Source organism: Physella acuta, unplaced genomic scaffold (assembly GCF_028476545.2).
Source record: "Physella acuta isolate Inbredline_101_S28 unplaced genomic scaffold, ASM2847654v3 ptg002602l, whole genome shotgun sequence".
In the NCBI taxonomy this organism is placed as follows: domain Eukaryota; kingdom Metazoa; phylum Mollusca; class Gastropoda; family Physidae; genus Physella; species Physella acuta.
The window spans coordinates 66,152-77,917 of NW_026734058.1; the positions used below are offsets into that span (position 1 = coordinate 66,152).

An 11,766-nucleotide genomic window follows, 5' to 3' on the forward strand; every position below is an offset into this window, starting at 1 on the left:
TTGTGAAGCATGCTAATTTTAAAAACTTGAAACACAGTGCAATAATATTAATAATAATAATAAATATGATGATGATACTACTACTACTGCTACTACTACCACTACTACTACTACTACAACTAAAAACAATAATAATAATATATATTAACAAAACTAATTATTCTTATTTTTATTTTTATTGATATCATTAAATAAAAAACAGGCAATAGCTAGTGTTCATTAATGTCTAATATTCCCATATTTTGTATTCGTTCATCACTAATGAAATTTATAGTTGCAAGTAGATGTGTGTAGTGTCAGTGATTTAGGTCTTCAGAAAGGGAAATAACTCCAGATAAAAACAGGTTGGGCACTGTCAGATGTTTTCATCAAAGTATCAGTGGCTAGTTGATAAACATGTTCTTTGGCTAACGGGAACATACCGTCACACAATTCAAGTTTTATTTTTCTCAATCAATATTGGAAATTTTCAAGCAATGTATTATGTATTTATATGAGTTAATTTGCATTTTTTTGTTATATACACAATCGTTTACATACCTAATCGTTGAACGTATCTAAGAAAACAAAACAATCTTTTTAAAAATTTGACCCCGGAATTCCCGGTATCCCAGAGGTCATTAATCATATTCTGCCAAACCAAAATCTGCTTTTTTAAAACCTGATTTTCCATAGGACAGAATATGTAGATTGTATATGTTGTTTTTACTTTCTCGTATACGAAGTATTGAGGAAATATTGTAATCGGGCAAACACTCGAATTCGAGACTTTCACAAATCTGGACGTTTTACGCCTGTTTGAGTCGGAAAAACATAATTTTGCAATTTTGTATCTTTGTCTCTCTCTGTATGTGTATTTGTAACACGATAACTTAAGTACCGTTACAGCTAGGTTGATGAAATTTAATATATAAGTAGTATATTGAATTTGTAGTTCTGTGTCAACTTTTCAGCGATTTCCGGTAACCGGAATAGGAACGTAGAGCTTGAGTAGGCCTACTGTTTCAGATAGATAAACGACATTTCACGAAATAAACGAATTTTCACACATAATTAAAATAACTAATTCTCTATATTTTGTCAAGTTTTTCCTCAACTATGATACTCATTGAAATGCCTCAGCCATGTTATATACTCATCGAACTGCCTCAACCATGTTATATACTCATCAACTTAGAGAGTCTCCCAAAGATTTCGTTAGAGAAGTATCAACAAACATTTAAATATGGGAGACATCAATTTATTATTAAACGATAGCATTTTATCTGTTATCGCAAAAACGTTCTTCTAAATAAATGTCTTTCAATTCTAATTAGTAATCAATACTAATACGTCTATAGATGACAACATTTTTTTTCTCTTTTGTTGTGACCTGTAAGTTCAAATCTTTGCAACATCAGTGGGAATCAGTTCACTTTTTTAACTGCTTCATTTGTGTTGCTCTCCCCTTCATCGCGCAGTTTTTGCGCGGCATCCTCTCTGGCTTGCCTGTTGGAGGAGAGGTAGGCCCTGATGTAGAAGTTGATGAAGAGAAGGAGGATGGTGAGGATGTAGACTATGCAGATGTTCACGAATATTCTAGAAAACGGACATCCGAACATTTCATTCCAAGCAGCGTAAATGAGCAGGACGACAAACTGGCCCTAGTGAGAAGGAAAGTGAAACATTTTTATAAAATATTTAAAACTAAAGACAATACAGTAGTTGTAAACGATTCAGTAAAGGTTGATTAAATGTTGCTGTTTTTTTTAAAGAAATAATATAGCTACAAAAAGGAGCAGTGGACAATTTATAAACATTGGTTTGTTTATTTAAACTAGAAATAATTACAAGCAATACAAATATTAAAAAAAAACATTATAATAAAGCTTTAAATGCACTGAACATTTTTAATAAAGAAATATTATTAAAACAAATGTGATTTCTTTAATTAAAGCATTGGCTATATCTACCTATTTTAGCGACCAATGCTTTTATTAAAGAAAGAAATTGTATGTTTTGTTACTTTCAACTTTTAATGCATTCAACAGCTTTTTATAATAGATTTAAAAAAAATATTTTCAATATTTGAATTCATTTAAACTAGAAATAATTAGAAAGTAAAGTGTTCTTAAACCATTTGTAAAATGTTGATTTTAAACTATAGATATTGTCCAGATATTATACCCATACTGTCTTTATACAACAAGCGACCCATACTCCACATACAACAACTGACCCATACTGTCCTGATATAACAAACGACCCGTACTGTCCTTACACAACAAACAACCGACTCTATCCTGACTTACTATCTGTAGTTTGGTCAGATACTTCTTCCACCACAGATACTTTCTCATCTCTGGACCCAGGGCAGACAGAGCGTAGTACGAGTACATGATGACGTGGACAAAGCTGTTGACTATGCCGTATGCTATATCTGGGGACACAAGAGATGGTCTGTGTTCTACACCATTGTAACTTTTTAACTCTAACACGGCCTCATTGAGATCCATGTAAAACTCGTCTCGAAGCTGAATCAGTGATTCTTTCAGACTTTTTTTTTCGGGGCAAGGGCGGGGGAGAGGAGGAGGAGGGGGAGGGGGAATTTGAATATTTCGGGAAGGGGGAGAGTGGATGGACTAAATTTTTCCCGGGGTCGGACACTGGTAAAAGTATGTATTTTCTATATAAATTCCATTTCGTTCGGTGACAGGGGTAGAGATGCCTGAAAGAAACTCAGAGAGAATTGTTACCGACCTCACAAAAAAAAAATAATGCGTGAGTCTACAGCTCAGTGTAGGTAAAGTTAAGTACTCACTGTTGCCCCCGGAGAAAAACTTGAGCCCGATCCAGGTGAGCAGAGCCATGGAGGTGTGATGGTACACGTGCAAGAATGTCACCTGGTTGTTCTTCTTACGTAGGATGAAGAAAACCTAAGGGGGGGGGGGGGAGGGAGAGGTCAAAGATCACTGGTCAAAATTGATAACACGTGGTATAACGTACTAATGGCCCAGTGCAGGGCTACCTATAGGGCAGATGAAGTAGAGTTTCCCTGTTTAAACAGCCCAGGCTTATGAAATGATTGTATGACTAAAAACTATTGCGCACAAATTGAACACAATAATATAATAATAGCTCGGTATATAGTACTTTAGATAGGAAAATTTAATTAATGTATAAAAAAAATAATTATGCATCTAATTAAGTCAAATTTGATGTCACATTGCATGGTCACCAGATCTTGATTGTGAGAAATATTCGATGCCTGAAAGAAATTTTTCTCGAGTTCTAATCCGGGTCAGTAGAACGTCCCTGAGTCCACCCAGCTGTAATGGGTACCTAACTTAGGTTAGGAAAAGCAAAAGAGGCTTGGCATAGTGCTGACCACACTACCCCTTCAAGGTCTCTGAATAAACACTCTACTTCATCTGCCCCTTGTCTTGGGCGGGAAAAGATGATGATCCACTATCTTCCGTACACAAACAATGATTTAGTAATAATTAACAGCTAAATTCAATGTTAAAAGTGCAACTATGTATACAAAAAAAAAACCTACTGTATCGAGGAACTCAATATACTTTGATATAAAAAACAGCCAGCCCAAGTTCACGTACTGAAATTTAAAAAAATTTAATTAACATCTGCGATCATTTTATGTTCATATTTGAAATCTTAAAGGAGCTAAAAGATTAATAAATCCGCTTCATTATGTGGGATGACGAATACGTTTAACCAAATAAAACTTAATTTCATTACTTACGTAAAATATCTGAGGAAAAATATAAGATGTTCATTAATATTTTTTCGTATGATAATAAATGATTGCATGTTTTTACAAGATATTACACAGTGTAAGTATTCTGTTTTTTATTGTCTGTATCTCTTCCTTTATAAATCCCTTTGTTTCTGTATTTATTATGACAAAAACAAGGTCTATTTGTTTTAGAAAAAAAAAGTTGAGACGTAGGCCTATCTATAAATACTTTAACCCTAGCTCTAATTTAAGCCTTGTTACCATGACTACCACCCTCACCCTCCCTGATGATACCAAGTTATTTTATAAACGAATAATATAATTAGCTAAATTCGTACTAGGTTAATGGACGGTACTAAAGCAATTTCGACAAATAATGAATATTATAATACTAAAGTTTTGGATTATGTAAGATAATTTAAGTATACGAATTATACTAAAGAAAAGGGAAGCTACTCAAAGATAAGGGGCATAACTCACCACATCCTCGTCTGAAAAGTTTCGTGTGTTGTTGGAGTTCTCACAGAAGACCTTGAGGCCACCTATCATGATGATGGAGTGGATACCCTGTGGTTAGAAAAAAATATCAGCTCACTAGAAGCTAATGACATGTTATCTTCACGATGGCACAAGGCATCACATTCTAAGAGATCTGTAAGGATTATCTCCCGTGCCAGAGATTATAAAAGAAATTGTTTTCATATTTCAACAGAATACTCAAAATTATAAATGATCTAATATAAGGATTATCGTCGAAAAATATCCAAATCAATTATTGCAAATTAATAAACTCATTATAGTGGGGGGGGGGGATTAGGTGAAAAAACATTTATTATTGATGACCAAATGATAACTAAATGGAAAAAAAATAATAGATGCATGCAATAATGAACAGTAAATTAGAAATGTTTGGATGCTACGTAAGAAAAAATAGCTTATATCTTTTGCAAAAATGAAATAAAAACTAACAATAATTCAACCCAAGAGAAATGTTTGATGCATCAATGAAGATAAAAACATATATGAAAACTGGGTACTTTAAAGGTTGATCGACTTGAAAAAAAAAGACAATAGCTAACCCCAAAAAGAAATAATTTATGCAATTATAACCAAACAAATATTATATTAACTTTTTAAATTAATCGGCTGGAAAAAACAATAACTCACCCCAAAAGCAATGGTTGATGCAATGATAACCATAAAAATATTGTAAATAAAAATTAGAACTTTTAAATTGATGGGCTTGAAAATAAACAACAACAATAACTCACCCCAAAAGCAATGGTTGATGCAATGATGACCATACAAATATTATAAATAAAAATTGGGACTTTCAAATTGATGGGCTTGCGGTGTTCCATCCATTTGGGACCTTGCCATACCACGAGCAAGTAGAGGACGGACAAGGCTAGGACCCCCGCTGGTGAGTCAAGTAGTGGGTAGCCATCACACAGTGGCTCTGGGGGAGAATCACAACAAAAGTTGCCAGATAAAATGTGTAACAGAACATGAGCAATTTTGTTGGAAAAATGTCTTGAGATATAGGTTCAAAAGTTGCCAGATAAAATGTGCAACAGACATGAGCAATTTTGTTGGAAAAATGTCTTGAGATATAGGTACAAAAGTTACCAGATAAAATGTGCAACAGAACATGAACAATTTTGTTGGAACAATGTCTTGCGCTCTAGGTACAAAAGTTGCAAGATAAAACGATCATCAGAAATTTTGTTATAAAAATATTTTGCGTTATAGGTGGGGTCGTTCATAAATGACGTCACACTCGTATGGGGTCCTAATTTTGTGACGGTGTGATGAGGGGGAGGGGGGGGGGGGTTCAGATGGTGTGACGTCACACTTTTGCATTTATAAAAAAAGCAATGTTAGAAAATAAACTTTAGCCGTTATTTCGCGTTTTAGAAAACTGTTTTAATAAATTGTAATAGGAATTGATTAAAATACTCTGTTGACAGAAAGTTCAGACAAGATTTTGGAAAAAATATCGTATTTTAAGAAAAATTGAATTGCAATTTTGAGGGGGGTTGTAGGATGAGCTGTGGCGTTATCTTAGGATGGATCTTTCTTTTTTAGTGATGTAGGGGAGGGGGGAGGTAAAAATCGTCAAAAAAAGTGTGACGCCAATTATGGATGACCCCTAGATACAAAAGTTGCCTTATAAAACGTGTAATAGATCATCAAGAATTTTGATAGCAAATTGCGTTAGATAAAAAAAGTAGCCAAATAAAACGTGTATTACAATCAGGCTATAAATATTTCTAATGTAAAAAAGCGGGCCTTTAAAAAAACACCTCATTATAAGAAAAGAAACCTAATTTGAATATCTGTTTATTTTTTATGTTTTTTTTTAACTAAGAGCAAATACAATAAAACACTGTCAAAAATTTCAAACTTTATTTCTCATATTACATCCAAATCTTTGTATAGAAGGACTAGGTACGGTGCAGAAGTAGAGCTATGGTAATAAATGCGATTGACAATGGTTCAAATCCCACGCCTAGTTCCATATCTTCGACCACTCTACCGTCATATCAACACACCAATGACGTAGCCTCCGCACCATGACGCAACGGTAGATTCCCTGGCTACACAGTTAGATGAACTCTACTCTACTCCATCTATACTTAAAGACCTTGCTATACCTTTTATATAACCTTTTTATACTCTGGTATATCTCTATACATGACGTCATCTATACATTGCTCACACAAGAATACATACACACCACCCTACTTTCAATTACACAACACATCCTTACACAGCAACACTCTACCCTTAATTACAATCACTTACCTCTATACTTCATTATCTCGTCATAATAGGCGTTAAATTGGTCGAGCAATTCCATTTTTTGGTTCCTTATCACTGCCTTCTATCTGCAGTAGATAGGCCTGCAGAGAACGCCAAGAAATATTGAAAATATTATATTTTGCAATATATATATATATATATATATATATATATATATATATATATATATATATATATATATATATATATATAAATATATATATATATATATATATATATATATATATATATATATATATATATATATATACATACATATATATACATATACGTACACATTATATATATATATATATATATATATATGAATGTAATGGAAGTTTGGATGTAAACCTGAAAGAGAAACAGCAAAAGCGGGTGACGACTTGCCTATAAGATAGTGTCGGATGGCTGACTTTGTATGAATTGGATTTTTATGTAAAACGGATATCGTTTTGCATAAAAAATACAGTTTTCAGCAGCCAATTTGGCAATTATTCCGAAGGCCGAAGCCGGCTGTTAATTAAACCTGGTTAATTGCATGCATCGATACACAGGGAGGTGAGAACTCGAAAGATTGTGTTGGTTAGGTTCAAATTGTGTGCAGGTGTGGTTATACCTTCAGTTGACTGTCTTGTTCAGTTGCTGGTACAATCCTTACAATTACAGTTCACTGTATCATTACCGGTAGCACGCGTTGACGTTTGTGTTTTACGTATGTCGAAATCTAACCAAAACTTATTCCTTAACTAGGCTAATTTCTTTCAGATAAAATAAGCAATGAATTTTCACAGGAAAAACGTCACGCGTTATAATTGGGATGGCATATCCGATTCGCAGAGCATGCGAATGCTAACCCGAAAGTCTCGCGTTCGAATACGGATTCAAGGCTGTAAACCTCCCTGAGTCCACCCAGAATCAATTTGTATATTTTTAACGGATTTCTGTCATTGTCATAAATACTTTTTCAATACAAAATAACACATCTTTTGAAATGTATTCATCCATTGCAACTAGATTAAGTTAAAAAAAAACTTAAGAGACGATGATGAATAATGGACAACATAAGCAATAAAAAGCGAGAAACAGATGAATAAAACTGGTTGGCTTGCCATATTAACATGAAAAGACTTGCCAAACGTTTTGAAACAACTCATGCCTTAAGTCAGTTTGATCTTTAAATTGTGTATATTTTGTTATGGACTATGTTAGTATTCCCATAAAAGATGAAGAGCTTCTAGCGGATTCAAACGTAGTAAAAAAAAAGTATTTGGTCGCAATGATACTCATTTTCTTATTCATTAAAATTTAAAGGAAGAAGTTCAGTAAAAAGTGCGTAACTTTAAAAAAAACCCATTAAAAATGATAATACTTATATATGAAATTTCATCGAATTAGCTGTAGCGGTACTCAAGTTATCGTGTTTACAGACATACACACACACACGGACAGAATTGCTAAGCCCAGTTTTTTTCCGACTCGATTACGCGTAAAACGCCAAACTTTTCATAAATCTGGATTTAGAATTTTTGCCCGATTAAAATAAATCCCATATACTCAGTAGGCCTATATGACGAAGTACTGAGAAAACCTAGAATAAAGTTATTTAAGAATATTCGAGAACGTTTTGGGGATATCACTCCCGGTTTATTTATTGCACGATTACAATACTTCCTCTATACTTTGCATACTAGAAAGTAAAAAGCGAATGGAAAGGGAAATAACTTAAAATTTAAATTGAAAAACACACAAACTGTGCAAACACATTGCTTAATTGGAGCTTTAAACTAATTGAAAATAAATATAAATTTTTAATACTAAAAATATTGTATAATATAAATATTGCTAATTTTTTTAAAATCTAATGTTTTATTTTATCTTTATCAAAAACTAAAAGAGAATAAGAATATGTTTTATATTTTGGTATAGTTCAGATCCCTTTCGATAAGCGTAAGAGTATTTTAAAAGTCAGTTAGAATCTATATATTTTGGATCCCCATTTGGGGACGATTTCAATATGAAGACCTTGATGTAATTAATTGTACCGAATATGCAATGATAATGTTAAATGAACAGGACAATATTTTAACAGATACTGAAAGAGTCTCCCAACCTCCTGGTGATAACAAGAAATTAGAAAACTGAAAATGTGGACAGTGTACCAGTTCCAGTGGGGTTTAATAAGCTGCTGGAATTTGAAAGAGACAAGTACACAGAGGCGTAGCGACACTTCCCGGCGTCCGGGGACAAACTTTCGATTTTCACCCCCCCCCCCCTCGAACCTTTCATTTGCACCCCCCCTCAAACTTTCGATTTGCACCCCCCCCCCCTCAAACTTTCAATTTGGCGCCCCCCCCCCTAAGGGGAGCCATGCAGCCAAGACATTTATACAGATAGTTAAAATGTTTTTGTTCCAGTTGATCAAATATATATATATATATATATATATATATATATATATATATATATATATATATATATATATATATATATATATATATATATATATATATATATATATATATATATATATATATATATATATATATATATAAAGAGCATCTGCTTAAAGAGGTGGTTACCATGAACACGTTTCGGCCTCGGGATCTCAGTATTCCAGTTGTGCCACTCAGCTCTCTCACCGTACCCAGCAGAGCTTCTTCCAGGAATCCCTTCGGGGAGGCTCTGCCACCCCCCCCCCCCCCCGAAAAATTCTACCGCTCCCCGAACGAAATGAAATTTCTATAGAAAATATATCATATTTCCGATTTCTCAAAAAACGCATGTAAATTTATAAAGTACTAATAATATTGCGCACTATTATGAACATCTTTATTTGGCGTTCGCTTGGTGCGCAATTCTTTTTTCTATGAGATGCTATTATATTTTAAAAAGTTTAAGTATTTAAAATTGATTAAAAATCATAACTATATCCCGAGTTCCCATCCCCTGTTGTTTTATATAAGAATATTCGAGAAAATTTAGGGGAGATCACTCCCGGTTTATTTTTTACCTTGTTCAAATCTTTCCTAACTTTGCGACATCACAGATAGTGAGATAGTGTGACGTCGCACTTCTGCATTTTAAAATAAACAAATTTTTAGAAAATGATTTTTAGCCTTTATTTCGCGTTTTGGAAAACAGTTTCAATAAATTAGAATACTAATTGATTTAAATAGTCTAGGTTGACCAAGCCCAGTCAATATGTAGCAAGAAAAAAAAAAGATGTTTAAAAAATGTACCAACAATGTCAAGATGGATTTAACCTGAGGCATGTGACTCCACTTTAGGTGGGAATGTGACGATGTGTGACGGAGGGAGGGGGGAGGTAATTTTTTTTTTAAGCGTGACGTCATTAATGGATGAGCCTTTATTGTTTTTTTTTTATAAAGTACTGGCGTACAGGACGAATGTTGCTGCGATCTCATTTCTGTTGTGTTTGAAAAATTTATTTAAAAAAAAAAAACAGCAATGATCTTATGATACAATTGATCTGAATGTGTAATATTTTAATTCGGAAGTTTAGGTAGAGATTTCTCTTTAGACCCACCGATCCATTAGACAGAAGAAGTAGAGTTCATTATGTTCATTGACCTCGGCATATGAAGGGCTAGTATGGTCAGCTCTATGCCCAGCCGCCTTTGTTTCCTTAACGTAGGTTAGTTACCCATCACTAACTTGAACCCGGATTCGAACTCGAACCTATCGGGTTAGCCGTCTAGCGCTACACCACTATGCCACGCCGTCCCATACGCTTTTGATTAAGATACACATTATACTAGAATTTCTTGGTATCGTTTAATTAAGGTAATGATTACTACTTTATAGTGGAGTACAATTAATTTCAATATTTAAAAATACATTTTAAACTGTCTTTCATGCTGCTTCATTGTTAGCGTTATTGTTATATCTATTAGATTTATAAAGATGTCCAACATTATGATTCATTCTAGAATACACATACGCAAGTCACATACGATTGTCTAAGCATACATTCATACACTCAACTCAAATACAAGCCCACAATCATATACACGTAAAATCAAATACACGTACAAGCTTATTCACACAAGGATAAAAAACCGAAAAATAAAAGCGAAATCAAGTAAACTTTCGGACTTCGACCGGTCAATATGAAGCGATATTGGCCAATGCGCGCGTTGGCCGGCCAATGTGTGTTTTGGCCGACTTCGGACTTTGACCGTAACATATATACAAAAACGAATGCCCATAGGCAGTGGCGTAGCGAGGTCGGGTGTCACCCGGTGCGGCACTTAATGGTGTCACCCCCTCAGAGGCGTAGCGACCCTTCCCGGGGACAAACTTTCAAATTTTCGATTTGCACCCCCCCCCCTCGAACTTTCGATTTGCACCCCCCCTCAAGTTTTCGATTTGCACCCCCCCCCCTCAAACTTTCGATTTGCACCCCCCCCCCTCGAGTTTTTCTCTATATATTTTGCTATTTTTTGCCTTGGTGTCACCCCCCTAAATGGTGTCACCCGGTGCGGTCCACACCCCTCGCCCCCCCCTCGCTACGCCCCTGCCCATAGGCATGTACAACTCAATAACAATACATATAAATGTTATTTATTCTTTTCTGGGCTTAAAGCTTGTATTTCCCTGCAACAAATTTCCGTTTGGTTTACTTTACATATTTTCACAAGCCAATTTTTTAACAATGGGTGATGGAGAAAGAAAAGTACGGACAAATCTACCAGATAATCATAGAGTTATTACAAATATTGGATTTAAGAGTGACTGTAGCAGAGCCATACGACTTTCAATTATCGTCTATCGTCCACTTATTTGACTATTCAAGTTCATTGAAATCTTTTTGTTTTGTTTCTTGCTGATAACATATATAAATCTTTCGCCCCGTACGATAATTTACAGCGTTAGCTTTGACTGCCAGCTTACTGTAGTACAGGGGTCTCCAAACTTTTCAGCCCGAGGGCTGCATTAACTATCAAATATCAGTTCGGGGGCCAGAGTTTCTTCAAAGCATCTCTTCGGGGGTGGTGTCGCCCCCCCCCCCCCCCCCCCCGAAGAACGTCTACCGCCCCCCCCCCCAACGAAATATAATTTATATAGAAATATATACAAATTTCAAGCCCCCCCCCCCCCCCGAAGAAAATAGTCTGAAAGATACACTGTCGGAGGCCGACAACACACTCGAGGTCTAAGTTTGCTCACAAATTATTCTTCACTTATTTCATTCTTGAAAA

The 11,766-nt window shown here is 34.8% G+C and overlaps 1 protein-coding gene across 1 annotated transcript; it reads right to left on the minus strand.

Moving 5' to 3' along the window:
* Nucleotides 1-1,256: 1,256 nt before the first annotated feature.
* On the minus strand, nucleotides 1,257-6,952 carry LOC131933706 (elongation of very long chain fatty acids protein 4-like). Its single transcript, XM_059290338.1, has 9 exons — nucleotides 6,896-6,952; nucleotides 6,545-6,642; nucleotides 5,008-5,195; nucleotides 4,217-4,303; nucleotides 3,743-3,751; nucleotides 3,539-3,595; nucleotides 2,801-2,915; nucleotides 2,292-2,419; nucleotides 1,257-1,643 (listed from the first exon to the last, which is right to left on the minus strand). Exons 2-9 carry the CDS (start codon nucleotides 6,597-6,599, stop codon nucleotides 1,407-1,409), a joined length of 876 nt encoding a protein of 291 aa, XP_059146321.1. The 5' UTR covers nucleotides 6,600-6,642; nucleotides 6,896-6,952; the 3' UTR covers nucleotides 1,257-1,406.
* Nucleotides 6,953-11,766: the final 4,814 nt, after the last annotated feature.

Coding starts and splice junctions, on each gene's coding strand:
- LOC131933706 (XM_059290338.1), bottom strand. CDS start 6,599: ATGGAATTGCTCGACCAATTTAACGCCTATTATGACGAGATAATGAAG. Junction 2,916..3,538: donor ATATTGAGTTCCTCGATACA/GTAGGTTTTTTT, acceptor CCCCCCCCTTAG/GTTTTCTTCATCCTACGTAA. Junction 2,420..2,800: donor GTTTTTCTCCGGGGGCAACA/GTGAGTACTTAA, acceptor TTGTGTCCCCAG/ATATAGCATACGGCATAGTC.